Here is a 21554-nt window from a genome sequence, read left to right as displayed (position 1 = left end):
CTCCCCAACTAGGGATTGAACCCACACCCCCTGCATGGGAAGGTGAAGTCTTAACCACTGGACTGCCAGAGAAGTACCTGCCTTTGATCCATTTTGAGTTAACTTTTGTATATGGTATGAGTTAGAGGCCTAACTTCCTTTTGCATGTGGATATCCAGTTGTCGCAGCACCATTTGTTGAAGAGACTATTTTTCCTCTATTGAATTGTCTTGGCACTCTTGTCAAAAATCAATTGACAGTAAATGTGAAGGTTTATTTTGGACTGTCAGTTCTATTCCATTAATCTATATATCCATTCCTAGGCCAATATCATGTCTTGATCACTATAGATTTGTAGTAAGCTTGAAATCAGGAAATGTGAATTTTCCAACTTTGTTCTTCTTTTTCAAATTGTTTTGGCTATTCCAGCTCCCTTGAATTTCCATTTGAATTTAGGATCAGCTTGTCAATTTCTGCAAAAAAACCAACTGGGATTTTGATAGGGATTATTTTGAACTTATAGACCAATTTGGGAATAATTGCCATTTTAACAATATTGTCTTCTGATCCATGAACATTGGATATCTTTCCATTTATTTAGGTCTTCTTTAATTTTTTTCAGTAATGCTTCTTAGTTTTCAGAGTATAAGGTTTGCACTTCTTTTGTTAAAGTATTCCCCAAAGTATGAAACTATGTATACAAGCCATTCTGAGGACGCAGCTACACCCTCAGGTCTTGCTAGTTCTACCTCAAATCTGTGATATTCTCAAAAGAGATCAGAGATTGGATCGAACAGCACAAATATAATACCATGAAAGACAGAAGCCAACTGAAATTACCTGTGTTATAAAGCCTAGTTCACTGCCTTAGCTGCACAGTCAAATCACCTGGGGAGCTTAAAAACTATCCATTAGATAGGAATCTCAAGGGGTGAGACTTAGTACTTTTTAAAGCTCCCCAGGTGATTTCAAAGTGTAACTAATATTGACATTTGCTGTTGTAAATTATCAACTAACTCATCTTCTAGTCAGAGACAGTGCTGTAATAATAGTAGTGCCTTATTTTATCAGGTTGATATTTCATCTACCTAAATTAAAATAAATGAAAATAAAGTATAATTGAAAATTATTTGGGAACTTCTTTGACAAACAATTTGAGAAAATATTTGAATTACTATTTGAACTGTTCAAAAATGTGTTATAAAACATTTCAAACAGATGCAAAGAATAGTACAATGAACCCCCACGCGTCAGTTTCCTAACTTCAACAACCATCAACCAATAGCTATTCTTGTTTCATCTGTCCCTCCCACCCATTCCCCACTGTCACCCGAATTTTTTAAAATTTATTTATTTATTTATTTATTTATTTATTTATGGCTGCATTGGGTCTTTGTTGCTGCATGCGGGCTTTCTCTAGTTGCAGCGAGTGGGGGCTACTCTTCGTTGTGGTGCACGAGTTTTTCATTGCAGTGGCTTCTCTTGTTATGGAGCACAGGCTCTAGGCACATGGGCTTCAGTAGTTGTGGCACGTGGGCTCAGTAGTTGTGGCTTGCGGGCTTTAGAGCACAGGCTCCATATCTGTGGCGCATGGCCTTAGTTGCTCCGTGGCATGTGGGACCTTCCCGGACCAGTGATCGAGCCCATGTCCCCTGCATTGGCAGGCGGATTCTTAATCAGTGCGCCACCAGGGAAGCCCCACCCCGAACATTTTTAAGTAAATCCTAGAAATAATATTTTACAATATCTGTAAATGTTTCAGTATGTAATTCTGAAATATTGGAATTGTAGCTCTAAAAGATTATTTTAAAACTTATCCTCTATATCATTATCGCACCTAAAAGCTTTAACAACATGAGGTAATTTTTATGTTATGTAGGAAGATATGATAAGAGAACAGAAGATATATCATCAGTACTTGGCACAGCGGCGTGAGGAAGAAAAAGCTCAGGAGAAAGAACTGGACAGAATATTAGAGAAAGAGAAGGAAAAGAAGTTTGCTGAGAAGGACAAGGAGCTGAGACTTGAAAAGGAGGCAAGAAAACAACTTTTGAGTGAGGTCATGTGTACAAGAAAACTGCAAGTTCAAGAAAAGTGTAAGGAAATGAATTATAATTATATTATATTTGGGCCTTAATTCAATTTAAGTAGCAACCAAAATATTTATTAAATAAGTATTATGTGTGAAATACCATGAAGAATGTAAAAAGGATTAAGGCAAGATCCCTGCTTTGCAGGGACCTTACCTAATTGAATACTTGAATATCTTTCTGCAGGTGTCTCCATACGTCCATGCCTGCATGCATTTGCTTGGGTAGTTTTCTCTCCCTATGATACTTTTGATCTTGAGAAATCCTGGACATCCTTCAAGGCCAACTCAAATATCTCATTCCTCGAGAGGCCCTCCGTGTTCCTCTATTCATAATAAATCTTCTTTCTGGGGTTCTCACCATTGCTTGTTCACAGCTCTTAGCATACCACTGAATTCCCTCAGCTTCAGTGCTTGGTCACAGAAGGAAATATTTGTTGAGAGGATTTCTATACCCAGATGTAAACATTTACTAGTAGGGTACTATGGACTTCACACTAGCTGTCTTTGCAAGAGAAAGCTCATCTTGGTTCCACTGATTAATTCTCCACTCCAGGAATTATAATGGCAGTTGAAAACTGTTAAGCCAGTATTAGATGGAGTTTTAAGAAATGAGAAGAAAGCTTCTATGATAAAACGATTTCTGTATTCTCCCATGATAAATGTTTTAGAATATATTGAGAAAACATGGAAAATTTAAGTATTGGGAACCATTTATAAACAAGGAAATAAAATCAACCATAATGCACCACCCAGGAATAGCTACTGTTCACAACTTCCTGTATTTCCTTCGAGTATTTTTATTATGTATGTCATTTCCCCTCACAAATTAGGATCTTGTTGTATATATTTTTTACAGCCTGCATTTCCCACTTATCATAAACATTTTCCAGGTTATTTTTCTTCTGTTGTAAGATTTGTAATGCTGCCTAGAAATCCATTATAAAAATGGACCATAATTTATTTTACCTAAACACAGCTAATGGACCTTCAGCTTGTTTTGAATCTTTTTCCTCCTGTGTTAGCATTGGAGGTTACTATCTCTGTACATAGGTTTTTTGGCTCATATATAATTAAGATAAATTCCTGTAAATGGATTTGGGACCAAAGATATGTACATTTTAGATGTATATTGCCTGGTTTTATTTATTCTTTTGTGAACTCTGTTCTCTTTGTCATTTTTTTACCTACTGGGTTAAGTTTTCCTTATTTAATTTATAAGAGACTTACATACTGGTTTTCCAATACTTATTCTGTAATAAATAAAATCCCCTATTAATATAAATGGCAATAGAACTGTTTGTCCTCAAGAAGGGAAAGGTGAGAAGTGTTCAAACAGTGGTAATCTGGTATGAAAAAGGCTGATCATAGATTTCAATGACAAATGATTAAGAGAAAATTTCTATAGATTGCAGCACATATGAATCTAAACCCTATTATTTCCTTAATGGAGATGACTACTTCTACCTTATTAAGCTAAGATCCAGCCCAGTGATTCTAAGTTCTGCCTTTCTAAAGACAATATGGCATCGATGCCCCGAAAGATGTCAGCAAGTCTTTTCTGAAAAAGTCATTCAGCAAAAATTACTTTTGTCTTTCTTAGTGCAACGAAAAGCAAAAGAACAGGAAGAACGTGCTATGGAACAGGAACGCATAAATGAAGGTCTTAAAGAGCTTAACCGTGAAGAGAGGGAGGATTTTACAAGGTATGATTTTGTTTTCTTTATTATTACTAACTAACCAAAAATAGGAGATTTTTAGCATAGAGGACAATGTGCCATAATTCATGTATTATTGATGTTATTTTACATCAGTCTTACATTTGTCCTAAAAGCTCAATTCAGTTTATAAAATTTCATATAAAAATAAGCAACAACCATTTTGGTAAAATTAAATTCTGTACATTGTGTAAGTCTGATTATACACATTAGGTATTAAACTAGATAAACATCTTAAAAAATAAAACAAATTAGAAACAATTTTTATAAAGTAGGCACCAACCCTAAATCGTAATGAAATAAGTTTTTTCCCCCATGAAATAAACCCGTAAATACAGCGTGACCTAATTAGTTAGATTAACAGAAATGGCTTATGAGGTTATGATTCCGTGCAAATGTCCCAGGAAGATTTTTTGTAGCCTCGCTGAGCTGGAAAACTGAAGTGCTGTGGGTGCTTTGAGATGTACCACTTCCCTCCTCAGGCAGGTGTCCCTCTGATCACCATAATCAGGCTCAGGTAGAGAAAATTGGCTGATGCCTCCTTGCAGCCTTTCACAGATCATAGCAGTCCCTTCCCACCGATGACTATGACACCCAATTCAGGTGACCAGTGTGGTGGAGAAAGAGGACCTGGCTCCTCTAATTGCCGGTCACCCTCCCTGTCCCTAGGGCCTGTTCCCCGGCTCACCCACATCTGGTGCATAGAAATAAGCTCTCTTCTTTATAGGAAGAGTATGGTTTATATACCTGAGCCTATTGTTACTTTGGGGGCACTACCAACAATATCTGGCCTACCCTACTGACTTCCTCTACTTGTTCTGCTCTGGAGGTCCTTCCTTCTCACTTTTGAAAAGTCTGTTGTTGGAGATGTGAGGGGAATTTAATGAAGAACAACTCTCTTCCCTACCCAACTTTTATTTTTTTCTTATTTTAACCTCTTTATTGGAGTATAATTGCTTTACAATGGTGTGTTAGTTTCTGCTATATCATAACGTGAATCAGCTCTATGTATACATATATCCCCACATCTCCTCCCTCTTGCGTCTCCCCCCCACCCTCCCTATCCCACCCCTCTTGGTGGTCACAGAGCACCTAGCTGATCTCCCTGTGCTATGTGGCTGCTTCCCACTACCTATTTTACATTTCGTAGTGTATATATGTACATGCCACTCTCTCACTTCATCCCAGCTTACCCTTCCCCCTCCCCATGTCCTCAAGTCCATTCTCTACGTCTGCGTCTTTATTCCTGTCCTGCCCCTAGGTTCTACTTCACTCTGTATGACAGACTCTAGGTCCATCCACCTCACTACAAATAACTCAATTTTGTTTCTTTTTATGGCTGAGTAATATTCCATTGTATATATGTGCCACAACTTCTTTATCCATTCATCTGTCGATGGACACTTAAGTTGCTTCCATGTCCTGGTTATTATAAACAGAGCTGAAATGAACATTGTGGTACATGAGTCTATTTTCTCTTTTATCAGTTTTGCTTCACAATGTATTTATTTAGGTTTATAAAATATTAAATATATTTATAATATATGTAAATATATATTTTTAATCTGAAATTCAAATTTAACCCTGTGTCCTGTTTTTTTTTAACACCTTTATTGGAGTATAATCACTTTGCAATGGTTTGTTAGTTTCTGCTGTATAACAAAGTGAACCAGCTATACATAAACACACATCCCATATCTCCTCCCTCTTGCGTCTCCCTCCCACCCTCCCTCTCCCACCCTCCCTCTCCCACCCCTCTAGGTGGTCACAAAGCATGGAGCTGATCTCCCTGTGCTATGCAGCTGCTTTCCACTAGCTATCTATTTTACATTTGCTAGTGTATATGTGTCCAGTTCACTCTCTCACTTCATCCCAGCTTACCCTTCCCCCTCCCCGTGTCCTCAAGTCCATTCTCTACGTCTGAGTCTTTATTCCTGTCCTTCCCCTAGGTTCTTCAGAAGCCCTTTTTTTTTTTAGATTCCATATTTTGTGTTAGCATATGGTATTTGTTTTTCTGACTTACTTCACTCTGTATGACAGACACTAGGGCCATGCACCTCACTACAGATAACTCAATTTTGTTTCTTTTTATGGCTGAGTAATATTCCATTGTATATATGTGCCACATCTTCTTTATGCATACATCGGTCGATGGACACTGAGGTTCTTCCATGTCCTGGCTATTGTAAATAGAGCTGCAATGAACAATGTGGTACATGACTCTTTTTGAATTATGGTTTTCTCAGGGTATATGTCCAGTAGTGGGAATGCTGGGCCATATGGTAGTACTATTTTTAGTTTATTAAGGAACCTCCATACTGTTCTCCATAGTGGCTGTATCAATTTACATTCCCACCAACAGTGCAAGAGGCTTCCCTTTTCTCCACACCCTCTCCAGCATTTATTGTTTGTAGATTTTTTGATGATGGCCATTCTGACCGGTGTGAGGTGATACCTCATTGTAGTTTTGGTTTGCATGTCTCTAATGATTAGTGATGTTGAGCATCCTTTCATGTGTTTTTTGGCAATCTGTATATCTTCTTTGGAGAAATGTCTATTTAGATCTTCTGCCCATTTTTGTATTGGGATGTTTGTTTCCTTGTTATGGAGTTGCATGAGCTGCTTGTAAATTTTAGAGGTTAATCTTTTGTCAGTTGCTTCATTTGCAAATATTTTCTCCCATTGTGAGGGCTGTCCTTTCGTCTTGTTTATGTTTTCGTTTGCTGTGCAAAAGCTTTTAGGTTTCATTAGGTCCCATTTGTTTATTTTTGTTTCTATTTCCATTTCTCTAGGAGGTGGGTCAAAAAGGATCTTGCTGTGATTTATGTCATAGTGTTTTTCCTATGTTTTCCTCTAAGAGTTTTACAGTGTCTGCCCTTACATTTAGGTCTTTAATCCATTTTGAGTTTATTTTTGTGTATAGTGTTAGGGAGTGTTCTAATTTCATTCTTTTACATGTAGCTGTCTAGATATCCCAGCACCACTTATTGAAGAGACTGTCTTTTCTCCATTGTATATTCTTGCCTCCTTTATCAAAAATAAGGTGACCATGTGTGCATGTGTTTATCTCTGGGCTTTCCATCCTGTTCCATTGACCTATATTTCTGTTTTTTTGCCAGTACCATACTGTCTTGATTACTGTAGCTTTGTAGTATAGTCTGAAGTCAGGGAGCCTGATTCCTCCAGCTCCATTTTTCTTTACAAGATTTCTTTGGCTATTTGGAGTCTTTTGTTTTCCATACAAATTGTGAAATATTTTGTTTTGGTTCTGTGAAAAATGCCAGTGGTAGTTTGATAGGGATTGCATTGAATCTGTAGGTTGCTTTGGGTAGTATAGTCATTTTCAATGTTGATTCTTCCAATCTGAGAATATGGTATATCTCTCCACCTGTTTGTAGCATCTTTATTTTCTTTCATCAGTGTCTTATAGTTTTCTGTATACAGGTCTCTTGTCTCCTTAGGTAGGTTTATTCCTAGATATTTTGTTCTTTTGTTGCAGTGGTAAATGGCAGTGTTTCCTTAATTTCTCTTTCTGATTTTTCATCACTAGTGTATAGGAATGCAAGAGATTTCTGTGCATTAATTTTGTATCCTGCTACTTTACCAAATTCATTGATTAGCTCTAGTAGTTTTCTGGTAGCATCTTTAGGATTCCCTATGTATAGTATCATGTCATCTGCAAACAGTGACAGCTTTACTTCTTCTTTTCTGATTTGGATTCCTTTTATTTCTTTTTCTTCTCTGATTGCTGTGGCTAAAATTTCCAAAACAATGTTGAATAATAGTGGTGAGAGTGAACCAACTTGTCTTGTTCCTGATCTTAGTGGAAATGCTTTCAGTTTTTCACCATTGAGGACGATGTTGGCTGTGGGTTTGTCATATATGACCTTTATTGTGTTGAGGTAAGTTCCCTCTATGCCTAGTTTCTGGAGGGTTTTTATCATAAATGGATGTTGGATTTTGTCAAACGCATATTCTGCATCTATTGAGAGGATCATATGAATTTTCTCCTTCAATTTGTTAATATGGTGTATCACATTGATTGATTTGCGTATATTGAAGAATCCTTGCATTCCCGGGATAAACCCCACTTGATTATGATGTATGATCCTTTTAATGTGCTGTTGGATTCTGTTTGCTAGTATTTTGTTGAGGATTTTTGCATCTATGTTCATCAGTGATATTGGCCTGTAGTTTTCTTTCTTTGTGACATCTTTGTCTGGTTTTGGTATCACGGTGATGGTGGCCTCATAGAGTGAGTTTGGGAGTGTTCCTCCCTCTGCTATATTTTGGAAGAGTTTGAGAAGGATAGGTGTTAGCTCTTCTCTAAATGTTTGATAGAATTCGCCTGTGAAGCCATCTGGTCCTGGACTTTTGTTTTTTGGAAGATTTTTAATCACAGTTTCAATTTCAGTGCTTGTGATTGGTCTGTTTAGATTTTGTATTTCTTCCTGGTTCAGTCTCACAAGGTTGTGCTTTTCTAAGAATTTGTCCATTTCTTCCAGGTTGTCCATTTTATTGGCATATAGTTGCTTGTAGTAACCTCTCATGATCCTTTGTATTTCTGCAGTGTCAGTTGTTACTTCTCCTTTTTCCTTTGTAATTCTATTGATTTGAGTCTTCTCCCTTTTTATCTTGATGAGTCTGGGTAATGGTTTATCAATTTTGTTTATCTTCTCAAATAACCAGCTTTTAGTTTTATTGATCTTTGCTATCATTTCCTTCATTTCTTTTTCATTTATTTCTGATCTGACGTTTATGATTTCTTTCCTTCTGCTAACTTTGGGGGTTTTTTGTTCTTCTTCTCTGATTGTTTTAGGTGTAAGTTTACATTGTTTATTTGAGATGTTTCTTGTTTCTTGAGGTAGGATTGTATTGCTATAAACTTCCTTCTTAGAACTGCTTTTGCTGCATCCCATAGGATTTGGGTCGTTGTGTTTTCATTTTCATTTGTCTCTAGGTATTTTCTGATTACCTCTTTGATTTCTTCAGTGATCTCTAGGTTATTACGTTGTGTATTGTTTAGCCTCCATGTGTTTGTATTTTTTACAGATTTTTTCCTGTAATTGATATCTAGTCTCATAGCGTTGTGGTCAGAAAAGATTCTTGATAAAATTTCAATGTTTTAAAATTTACCGAAGCTTGATTTGTGTCCCAAGATATGATCTATCCTGGAGAATGTTCCATGAGCACTTGAGAAGAAAGTGTATTCTGTTGTTTTTCGATGGAGTGTCGTATAAATATCAATTAAGTCCATCTTGTTTAATGTATCATTTTTTTATGCTTGTGTTTCCTTATTTATTTTCATTTTGGATGATCTGTCCATTAGTGAAAGTGGGGTGTTAAAGTCACCTACTTTGATTGTGTTACTGTCGATTTCCCCTTTTATGGCTGTATTTGCCTTATGTATTGAGGTGCTCCTCTGTTGGGTACATAAATATTTACAATTGTTATATCTTCTTCTTGGTTTGATCCCTTAAATATTATGTAGTGTCCTTCTTTTTCTCTTGTAATAGTCTTTATTTTAAAGTCTATATTTTCTGATAATGGGAATTGCTACTCCAGCTTTCTTTTGATTTCCATTTGCATGGAATATCTTTTTCCATCCCCTCACTTTCAGTCTGTATGTGTCCCTAGATCTGAAGTGGGTCTCTTGTTGACAGCATATATATGGGTCTTGTTTTTATATCCATTCAGCCAATCTATGTCTTTTGGTTGGAGCATTTAATCCATTTACATTTTAGGTAGTTATCGATATGTATGTTCCTATTACCATTTTGTTAATTGTTTTGGGTTTGTTATTGTAGGTCTTTTCCGTCTCTTGTGTTTCCTGCCTAGGGAAGTTACTTTAGCATTTGTTGTAAAGCTGGTTTGGTGGTGCTGAATTCTCTTAGGTTTTGCTTGTCTGTAAAGGTTTTAATTTCTCCATTGAATCCTAATGAAATTCTTGCTGGATAGAGTAATCTTGGTTGTAGGTTTTTCCCTTTCATCACTTTAAATATGTCTTGCCACTCCCATCTGGCTTTCTGAGTTTCTGCTGAAAGATCAGGGGTTAACCTTATGGGGATTCCCTTGTATGTTATTTGTTACTTTTCCATGCTGCTTTTAATATTTTTTCTTTGTATTTAATTTTTGATAGTTTGATTAATATGTGTCTTGGCATGTTTCTCCTTGGAATTATTCTCTATCGGACTCTTTGAGCTTCCTGGACTTGATTGGCTATTTCCTTTTCCATGTTAGGGAAGTTTTCAACTATAGTCTCTTCAAATTTTTTCTCAGTCCCTTTCTTTTTCTCTTCTTTTTCTGGGACCCCTATAAGTCAAATGTTGGTGCATTTCATGTTGTCCTAGAGGTCTCTGAGACTGTCCTCAATTCTTTTCATTCTTTTTTCTTTATTCTGCTCTGCGGTAGTTATTTCCAGTGTTTTATCTTCCAGGTCACTTATCCGTTCTTCTGCCTCAGTTATTCTGCTATTGATTCCTTCTAGAGAATTTTTAATTTCATTAATTGTGTTGTTCATCACTGTTTGTTTGCTCTTTAGTTCTTCTAGGTCCTTGTTAAACATTTATTTTCTCCATTCTATTTCCAAGATTTTGGATCATCTTAACTATTATTACTCTGAAATCTTTTTCAGGTAGACTGCCTATTTCCTCTTCACTTTTTTGGTTTGGTGGGTTTTTTCCTTGCTCCTTCATCTGCTGTGTATTTCTCTGTCTTCTCATTTTGCTTAACTTACTGTGTTTGGGATCTCCTTTTCACAGGCTGCAGGTTCGTAGTTCCCGTTGTTTTTGGTGTCTGTCTGCAGTGGCTAAGGTTGTTTCAGTGGGTTGTGTAGGCCTCCTAGTGGAGGGGTTGGTGCCTGTGTTCTGGTGGATGAGCCTGGATCTTGTCTTTTTGATGGGCAGGACTGCGTCCTGTGGTGTGTTTTGGGATGTTTGTGACCTTATTATGATTTTAGGCATCCTCTATACTAATAGGTGGGGTTTTATTCCTGTCTTGCTAGTTGTTTGGCATGGGGTGTCCAGCACTTGAGGTTGCTGGTCATTGAGTGGAGCTGGGTCTTAGCGTTGAGATGGAGATCTCTGGCAGAGCTCTCGCCAGTTGATATTACGTGGGGCCGGGAGGTCTCTGGTGGACCAATGTCCTGAACTTGGCTCTCCCACCTCAGAGGTTCAGGCCTGACACCTGGCAGGAGCACCAAGACCCTGTTAGCCACATAGCAGCTGTGCAAACTTGGGCAGCCTATTTTATTCTCCAGGCCTCAGTTTCTCCATCTCCAAATTCTGGAACTCCACACTCCAGAGGCCCTCCTTTCAAGGTGCTGCCTCTCCCCTTCTGTGCAGGTCCTAAGCCCCTGCCCAACTTTTGAATCAACTGAGAAATAAGAAAAGTAGTGTGAGCAGAAGGTATTACAGTTACCTATTGATGTATAACAGCACACCCCCAAATTTGTGGTTTAAAGTGAGTTATGATTATGTTTCATGATTCTGTGGTTGACAAGGCTCAGCTGGGTGGTTCTTGCTTGGGGTCTCTCATCTGGTTCAAGTCAGATGCTGGCTGGGGCTACATTCATGTGAAGGCTCAGCTGGAATGCACACCTAAGATACCTATTCATATAGCTTGTAGCGTGTGCTGACTCTGCCTGGGGATCTCATCTGATATTACCAGCCGGAACACCTACACATGGCCTCTCCATGTGGCTTGGGGTTCTTACAGTGTGGTGGCTGGTTTTGAGAGGGATAGTTCCAACAGCAAGCATTCCAGGAGACAGGAAGAACAAGCTGCCAGGCCAGTTAAGGACTACATCTAGGACTGCTATAGCATCACTTCTGTCATATTCTACTGGTCATACAAAGCGGCCACAGGGCCCATCTCGATTCAGTGGGATGGAGAAATGAGCTCCACCTCTTGATAGGGGGGTAGAGGTTCACATTGCAGAAGAGCATGTGGGAGGGGGCGATATCACTGTGGCCGTCTTTGGAAAATGGAATCTGCCACACAGAGGCGTATGCATGCTGTAATCTCTATTTCTGATAAAGTCTTATATTAATAATGTGGCTTCTAGATTGTAAAATGGTAAAACTGCTATGGAAAACAATGCGAAGTTTCCTCAAAAAATTAAAAAGAGAAATACCGTATGATCCAGTAATCCCACTTCTGGGTATAAATCCAAAATAAATGAAAGCAGAACCTTAAAGAGATGTTTGTATACTTATGTTCATAGCACCACTATCCACAATAGCCAAGGTGGAAAGGACCCAAATGTCCATTAACAGGTAAATGGATAAGCAAAATGTGGTATGTACATACAGTGGAATATTATTCAGCCTTAAAATGGAAGGAAATCCTTTCAGATACTACAGCATGGATGAACCTTGAGGACATGCTAAGTAAAATAAACCAGTCACAAAAAGACAGATGCTGTATGATTTCACTTACTTGAGGTACCTAGAATAGTCAAATTCATAAAGACAGCAAGTAGAATGGTGGTTACCAAGGGCTGGTGGGAGGGGACAAAAAAGTGTTGTTGTTTAATGGGTATAGAGTGTCAGATTTGCAAGACGAAAATGTTCTGGAGATCTGCTTCACAACAATGTGAATATACTTAACACTACTGAACTGTACACTTAAAAATGGTTAAGATGGTAAATTTTACATTATGTGTTTTTTACCACAGTAAAAAAAATCACTGTTAATTTTAAAATGTGGCTTATATATTTTAACTGTGGCTTATATATGGAGGAAATCATCTAGTTAATACTGAACAGAATGAGTCAAACTTACCCACCCGGTCACCAGCAACCCACCCAGTCACCAGCAGTGCCAGACCACTGCAGGCCTCCCCTGCAGGGAGAGTATGCCCCCTTTGATATAGAAAGCAGACAAGAAATAGGCAGTACAACTTGTTCCGTTTTACCTTCTTCCTTGGAGGGGAGTGAGAGGGGATGGAGACAGGCCAAGGGCTCTCTCCACATAGCAGTCAATATTTTGAATGAAGAAGAGACATTCCCTCACTAAAATCAATTTTTCTTCTAAGGTTGCCTAAGGTTCTAAGGTTGTCTTAATTATTATTCGATAATAAACACATTATTGAATTTTTCATCTATTCCTTCCCCACTCACCCTGATTTTAATGGGAATTCTAATTTGACTTTGAAAATTACATTTTAAGTGTAATGGCCTACATAAATCCAAATACTTACTTTGACAGTTTTATACTTTGACATTTCTGATACTTTAGACGCTCGAGTTTAGCCCAGGAGTACAGGAAGCAACTTCAGATGCAAATGCACTCCCAACAGCAGGCCCGTGAAGTAGAGAAGGAGGAGGAACGCCGAGAGTTTGAAGCAGGGATGACAGCAGAGAAGAATTTCCAGGACAAGATCCAGGAGATCCTGTCCACCCATCAAGTGCTGCCCCAAAATATTCATCCCATGCGGAGAGCATGCCCTAATAAACTTACACCATAGTTTCATAAACATCAACCTAGTTTTTCTCAGCCTTTTACTATTTTAAACTATAGCATGCTTGTATATCCCTTTTAACTCATGGATAAACTGTTCTTTTACACTCTGAGTTGGCATAATTATATGCCACGAAATTTTCTTCTTACAAATTAAACTGTTCCTTTTTGAGATTTCATAGACTGACAAATCTGAATGATCTACTTCCTGTCACATAGTTATTTTCCTTATTTATCTCCATGCCTCCCTTTCTTGATAGCTTCACTTTATTCCATCCATCTGCCAATATGCCCATTTCCCCTTCCTCCTTTCTCTTCTCTCTCACAGACATAATTCACATTATTAGCAGGGCATTTTTGCAGGCAGAGCTGGGACTATCAGCCACTTTCATTAACCTGTTTATTCAGTCATTAAACAAACGTTTACTGAGTGCCTTTCATGTGCCAGCACCATTCTGGATCCTGAGACTTCAGCAAGAACAAAGCAAACCCCTTGCTCTCATGGAGATTACATCCTAGTGGAGGAAACCAGGTAAGTGTTAAGTGCTATAGGCAAGAAGTGGCAGGAGTGCTATTTTATTTTTTATGTGATAGTCAGAATAGATCTCTTTGAGCAGCTGATATTTGAATGAACCAGCCATGTGGCTATCTGGGGGAAAAACATCCCAGGCAGAAGAAAGAGCCAGTGCAAGGGCCTTGGGGCAGAAGTCTGCTTAGTGCATATGAAGCATTGCATTTGTGCTAGAGTAGAGTGAGGAGAGAGTGGTAGAAGACTAATTGGAAAGGTAGTGGGGGCCAGATGATGTAAGGCCTTGGAACCAGGGTAAAGACTGGCCTTTACTTCTGTAGGAAGCTGTTATAGGGTTTTGAGCAGAGGGGCAACGTGATACGATGTACGAGGGTTGCAGGCTACCATGTAGAGAATAGACTTCAAGGAGACAAGAAACAAGGATTCAGTTAAGAAGTGATCACAATATCCCAGGTTAGGGGTGATGGTAGTGTGGTAGCCAGGCTCCAAGATGACCCCTAATAATTCTCGATGTAGAGAATGTACACACAGAAGTATGTGTTTATGCCCTTGTATAGTCCCCTTCCACCCTGAATCTTGGGCACTATGTAAAATGTGTACATTTACTGGTTAAAAAAAAAAAGGTAGAATGAAATCGACATGTTCATATTCCTAAAGTTCAGCATTATAATTATTTCCACTTCTTTGAAAAGTTCCCTCCAAGTTTTTTTTTATATGGATACTCATTTTTACATTGTAAATACACTGCCATGTTTCTTCACCTATCACATTTACAAATGGCTACATAATAGTCTACTGTTTGTCCTATAATTGATTAAACATTAGACTTTGAGTTTATTTCAAATTTGTCACTATTACAAATTTTTCTATACAACATTCATTTGAATTATTTCCTTAGAGTCATGCAGTTCCCTGGAGTGGGATTTTTGGGTCAAAGGGGATGAACATTTATATACTTTTGCTTTCAAGCACCACATTTGCAAAAGAAGTTTTTAGAGTTGCAGACTCTTTAGGGAAATGTTTTCAGGGCCAGCTGGTATTCTCCCTGAAGGTTTAAAATGTATTTAAGCAAATTGTTTGCTAGAATCTCTGAGAGGTTTTTTCTTTAACCTTTCTACCCATTCATCCACTCTTAACCTCAGCTCTGGGAATCTAGCTCCTCCTTTGGATCCTTTCGAGCCTCCCTGTGGCCAACATTAATCTCTAATCCAAAAGTGGGAGTGGGAGTCTTGGCCACAAAAAAAAGAAAAAAAAAAGACTATCATTGAAGTTTTGTTGAAAATCAACTGACCGTTAATATAAGGGTTCATTTCCAGACACGCTACTCTGTTCCATTAATTTGTCTGTCCTTACACCAACACAAAACTGTAGTGATGATCACTGTAGCCTTTAATAAGGCTTGAAATTGGTAGTGTAAGGCATCCAATGTTGTTCTCTTTTTTTCCCGCCCAAAATTGTTTTGTCTGTTGTAGTTTCTTTAAATTTCCATATAATTGTTAGGATCGTCTTGTCAATTTCTACAAAGATGCCTACTGAGATTTTGATAGAGATTGCATTGAATCTATAGATCAATTTGGGGAGAACTGCCATCTTAAACAATAATGAGTTTTCCAACCCATGAAGATCTATCTCCCCATCCACTGAGGTCATGTTTAAATTTTTAAGCAATGTTTTATGGTTTTCAGTGTGCAGGACTTGTGCCTCTGTTGTTCAACTTATTCCTAAGTATTTCTCTTCAATGCTATTACGAACAGAATTGTTTTCTCAAATTCATTTTAGGATTTTTCATTGTTAATATATAGCAATGTGACTGATTTTTGTATATTGAACTTGTGTCCTGTGACCTTGCTAAACTCACTTATTAGTTCTTGTAGGGTTTTTTTGAGATTGTGTAGGATTTCCTACATTCAGGATCATGTCATTTGCAAATAAAGACAGTTTATTTCTTTCCAATTTGGATGCCTGTTGTTTCTTTTTCTTGCCTTAATTGCACTGGTTAGTGCAATAGCAAGTATGATATTGAATAGAAGTAGAAAGCATAGACATCCTTGACTTGTTCCCAGTTTTAAGGGGAAACGCTCATTCTTTAACCATTAAGTATGATGTTATCTGTAGGTTTTTCATAGATGCCCTTTACCACAGTGAGGATGTTCCCTTCTCTTCCTGTTTTATTGGGAGTCTGTATATAAAGAGGTGTTGGAGCTTGTCAAATGCTTTTTCTGTGCCTGTTGAGTTGAACATGTGGTTTTTGTCCTTTTGTTCTATTAATATGGTAATTTTTCAGATATTAACTAACCTTGCATGTCTGGGATAAATGCCACTTGGTCATGGTTTATGGGGTTTTTTTTATTAAGTTGCTGCATTTCATTTGCTATTTTTTTTTTTTTGTCACTGTGTTGATCTTGGTCTGTTGTGTATCTTCCATCTAGGTCTCTTGTGATGTTGTCTGGGTCTGGTATCAAGATATTATCAGCCATATAAAATGAGTTGGAGAGTATTCCCTCTTCCTTTATTTTCTGAAAGATCTGTGAAGGATTGCTATTATTTCTTCCTCAAATGTCTGATAGAATTCACCAGGGATGCCACCTGGGCTTTCTCTGTGGAAAGATTATTTTTTATTGCTAATTCAATATTTTTACTGACTTGGGTCTAATCAGATGTTCTGTTTCTTCTTGAGTCAGTTTTGGTAATTTGTGTTTTTCTACAGATTTGTCCACTTCATCTAAGTTGTCTAATTTAAACACATAAAGTAGTTCATAAAATTTCCTTATAATTATTTTAACTTCTAAAGGGTCTGTAGTAATGTGCCCCTTTCATTCTACTTGGAATTTGGGGTTATTTTGCTACTCTGTGACCAGAAAATAACTGGAAATTATGGCCTCTCCATCCAGTGTCTTTCCCTGCCCCCAACCCAGAATAACTCTCTACCAGAGAGCATTGTACTTTGATGATTGAAGCAATGTTTAAAAACAAAAGTAAAAATCACTTATTGTTAAATTATGCTGTTTATCTTTTTCTTATTTTTATGTAAAGGAAACTAGCCTTCATCATACAGATGCAAACATTTTTTTCTAGTTTTTTTTTCAGAGCTATCATATCGGTTTGTTTTTTTTCCCCCCCAGATCAATACTAGTATCATTTGATTATCCCAGTAATATTTTCATTCAGATTGCATTGGGTTTATAAATTAGTTCAGGGATACTGTCAACTTTACAATGTTGCATTTATTCAAGAAAATCCACTAAACCTTGGTGAGAATGGTGGGAGTCCATGGCATTTTGGCCTGGAGCTGCCTCCAGACCCCCCTCAGCTGCATGGACCAGTGGTTCTATCAGGGCAGAGTAGGTTGTAAGGACCTCCCTGCAGCCTCACTGCCAGAGGGGGTTGACTTGATTGACAGCAAATTTGGAAAAATCCATGCTTGGGACATTGTCAAAACAAGAGCAATCTTGGTAGCAGTAAATCAGGGAATGCCAACATCACAGCTAGCTTGAGACTGTGATACTGGTGGGAGCAAGCAACAGACAGACCAGCCAGAACTTTCACAGGAAGATCTGGGGAACATGACAGCTATTATGGGCTTTGATAAGCTCCCACATATTCTTGGTGATATGGAAACTGCTTAGACAAAAAACTACATGCATGCTTATGAGAAACCTAGCAGGCCCTCATAGTCTACTGATCCTTGGCCACACGTGAGGCCTTGCACATACAAAAAGTAAAAGCTGGGGTGAATTTGCTAATGGCCTAAACTTTGAATGTGTTCCCCACCCCCTTACACAGATCCATCAGCAGAAGGTGGAAGCCTTACTAGCTCAATCACTTACTGACCACTGCGGTGACCCAGGGCAACCCCTGGGAAGCCATGCTTAAAACTAAAAAGAGGAATTTAAGAAAATGAGCAGAGACATCAATGTTATTTTTCCAGGTGGTATAAAGGGTCGAATGAAGTCAAGTATGTGTAAATGACTTGATTGACTATAAAATGTTATACATACGTGGGCATTATTATCGACTCCATTCACCTAGTGCAGGGAAATCAATAAGAAAAGATAACCCGGTAGAAAAATATACGAAAGACTTGTGCAGACACTTTGCAAAGGAGGATAGGAAGATGGCCAATGAACAGCGGAAGAGATGCTCAAAATTATTACTCATCATGGCAATGAAATTAAAACTACTGTGTGTCAGGAAGGGGCATATTTCCCCCTTTATCCATCTTGAGTTCTTGTGGCTGGACTAATAATAAAATTGACACAAGACAGATTAACAGAAGAAAAACAAACAAATTTTAATTCGTGCACACAGAAGTCTCATAGAAATGGGACCTAAGATGTGGCCAAAGCAGGCAGCTTTCGTATCTTTTAGATAAAAACAATACATTTGTGAGAAATTGACAGGACAAGGAAACTTAGGCATTGGGTGCTTAATTTGTGAAGAATCTAACTAAACAGAGTTTGGGATTGGGGTAGTAAATTCAAGAAGTAACAAGTTTTGTTTGTTTGTTTGTTCAGGCTTTGTTTGTTTGTTCAGGCTTCTTGGCCTGAATGCTGTATCTCTGGTGATAGGGTGTCCTTTTACCTCCAGATGCCAGGAGTACACCTGTTGTCGAACCCAAGTTCGTGTGCCTGATGCACAGTGAGGCCAAACAAACCGAAATGTTGGAGTTTGGAGCAGAGAAAGGTTTATCGCCGGGCCATGCAAGGAGAAGGGGTGGCGCATGCTCAAAAGACCCACACTCCCCAATGGGCTTCAGGGAGGCATTTTTAAAGGCAAGGTGAGGGAAGGGAGCTGCTGGGTGTGTGACTTGCTCATGCACAATTCTCTGATGGTGAGGTAACAGGGCCATGTCACAGGGGTTAACATTGTCAATCCTCAGACTCCAGTAGCTCTGGGGACAACATGCTCATGGTCATCAAGTAGTTAACTTCTTCCATTTGGTGGGGGTTTTAGCATCTATAAAATGACAGTTCTCCTGGCCCAACTGCTGTTTTTGTCACTGTGTTCACATTCTTTCAATCATTAATGCTTGAGCCAGGCTTTTGTGACTCGGGAGGCCTGGGAGACTACGGCTTTTCTACAAAGCAGAGGCAGGCAGAGGATATGGGGGCAGGAGTCTGTCCCAGGAAAGCCCCATAGGGTCCTGCTCACTTACACACCTTTCACATGAGAGATTTATTTCCTACTTTCAGGGGGACAGAGAGGTGGGTTCGATCTCCGGGGCCATGGGGTGCAGTGGCTTGAAGCAGAATCTTAGTTCCCTGACTGGGAATTGAACCCAGGCCACAGTGATAAGAGTGCGAGGCCCTAACCACTAGACCACGAGGGCCAGCAGGCTTGAAGCAGGACCTCTCTCCTTGATTTCTTTGAAGAAAGAATTCAGTAAAGAGACAGAGGCAGTGAAGCAGGTTAAGTGTTTATTAGAAGCAAAGTACGTGTGGAAGAACACACAGGCGGGCTTGGAGTGAGTCATGCGCTTTTGGGGTGGCTTAAATTGCTTATTTTGGGGAAGTTTTCTGGGTTCCCTCTGGCCAATCATCTTGCTCCGTGCCCATATTTGGTCTGACTCAGGGCCCTCTCTGATGTCCGTGCATATCTTTTAGCCAAGATGGATTCCAGTGCAAGGGTTTCTAGGAGGTTGGCAGGACATATTATGGGCTGGCATCCCTTCCCTTCCCTGACTCCTGAGGATATGTGGTCTGGGAGGTCTCCTTGACCCAAGAAAAATGTGGTCTCCTTATCTTTTACTCAATCAGAGTTCTGCTTCTGCTGTTATCTTCATTTTGAAGTGTCAACAGGAGACAAGTTCCAGCTGTTCAGCCTGGGGCCCAGCTATCTCCTGCCTCAGGTCAAAATGTCCCTCTTGCATCAGTCATTTCTTAACTAACTTTAACTCAAAACAATCAATATACCATTAAGTCATATGTTGGGATGGCCAGCCTTGGGCCTTAACACGGGCAACAACTCCACACACTCACCAAAGTGGGTAAAATGAAAAAGACAGGCAAGCATCAGTGAGAATGTGGAGCAACTGGAACTCTCATACACTGATGGTAAGAATATAAATGTAAACAATCACTCTGGGCTGCTAAAGCTGAAAATATACGTACACTGTGATCCAGAAATTCCACTCCTAGGTATTTACCCAACAGAAATGCATACGTATATGCAGAAAATGACATATATAAGATTGTCCACAGCGGCACTATTTGTAAAAAGACCTAAATTAGAACTAGTCCAAATGCCCATCCAGAGGAGAATGGAAAATATCAATACTATACACAATGTATATGAACAAACTTTGCTACATGCAACAGTATGGATGAGTCTCATAGCCACCCACAATGATGAGCAAAATAAGTCAGACATAGAACAACATGTGCTATGTAGTTCCACTTATGAAAAGCTCAAAAGCAGGCAAAACTAATTTTTGGTGTTAGAAATTAGGTAATTACCCTTTTGGAGAGAATGAGTGGAAGGGGCACTTGGTATTAGTGTTCTGTTTCTTGATTTGTGTGGTGGTTATTCAGTGTGTTCATCTTGAGAAAATTCTTCAAGCTATACATTTAAGATTTATCTACTTTTCTGTATGTGTGTTATACTTTCATTAAGAGTTAAAAAAAAACAACCTTCACAAAATAGCTACCATTGGTCATTGTGCTGGTTTCTGGAGGTTTCCACACTAAATCTAATGTTTGGAGACTACTATCATGTGTCTTACCATTTATTCTCCAGGTAAACACTTCTAATTTGTCCATCTACTCCAGACCCTTCATCATCAGTTTGCCCTCTAGTGGTCTCACCTCATTTTTCTAGGTTTGTATTGAAACAGGATGCTCAGAATTAGATAAAAGCAGTCCAGAAGAGGTCTGCAGAGCAGAATACAATGGGACCATCACCTCCTTCAATCCATGCATTATACTTCATTTAATGTAGCGCACAGGTGAATGTCCACCCTCTAACCACAATTGAAAAAATGTAGGCGTAATTGTCTTGTCCCTGGAAGGCCCTACCTGCCTGTTATAAGCAAGGTAGTGAGAAGCCACGTTTAATACTTCAGAGGACAAAGTATTTTCACTAACTTTATCACCTTCTATTTGCATATAAGTTACCAGAGTGCTAACTACTGGTGACTCAACTTAGTTATTAATGAAGACCTGGCAAAGCTGCTCTCTGGCAACACTTTGTTAACAGTTAATTTGAATTACTTTATACATTTATAAACAGCACTTCATTTCCTGAGTCATTCTGACTTTTTCCTTTTTCAGGTTGACCTTGCCCTCTATCTTTCAGTTCTAATTAAAAAGATTAAATAATGACCGCTAAACGTTACATAGGGCTTACCGAATACTAGCTACTACCCTACTGCTCTTTACATGTGTTTACTCATTTAATCCTCATGACATCTTTTTGAGGGAAGTACTATTATTTTCAGACCCATTTTACAGCTGAGGAAACTGAGACATGGCAGGTTAAGAAAACTTGCCAAGGCTACAAGGTTAGAATAAATATTTGATCTTTGTTCCCAGTTCCTGGCACAGAGCCCCTAAAGTCCTTGGGATTTCCTGAGTGATAGGAATGCCTTTTGTTTTCCACAAAGAGCCCCTTTTGATCACACCTGAGTTTATGCTAATAAGGTGACTTAGGCCCCTAGAAGCCTCAGGTTAGGGCTGGTCACCTGAAAGACCAAGTGATTAGAGGATTGGAACTTTTAGCCCCACCCAGAAAGGGGAAGGGCTCCAGAGAAAGGGGAGGCTAGAGACTGAGCTGCAAAGCA

The 21554-nt window shown here is 38.8% G+C and overlaps 1 protein-coding gene across 1 annotated transcript in view; it reads left to right on the top strand.

Annotated features, from left to right (window-relative positions):
• CFAP53 (cilia and flagella associated protein 53) overlaps positions 1-13255 on the top strand; it is a 67788-nt gene extending 54533 nt beyond the window's left edge. The window contains exons 6-8 of the mRNA XM_060118909.1: positions 1859-2075; positions 3672-3774; positions 13027-13255. Coding sequence (XP_059974892.1) covers positions 1859-2075; positions 3672-3774; positions 13027-13255 — 549 coding nt within the window. The remainder of the gene's footprint in view (positions 1-1858; positions 2076-3671; positions 3775-13026) is intronic.
• The last annotated feature ends 8299 nt before the right edge of the window (positions 13256-21554 follow it).

This window comes from Mesoplodon densirostris, chromosome 15 (genome assembly GCF_025265405.1).
Source record: "Mesoplodon densirostris isolate mMesDen1 chromosome 15, mMesDen1 primary haplotype, whole genome shotgun sequence".
Taxonomy (NCBI): domain Eukaryota; kingdom Metazoa; phylum Chordata; class Mammalia; order Artiodactyla; family Ziphiidae; genus Mesoplodon; species Mesoplodon densirostris.
Note: the sequence above shows the minus strand (reverse complement) of the source record. Positions and strands in the feature narration are given on the sequence as shown.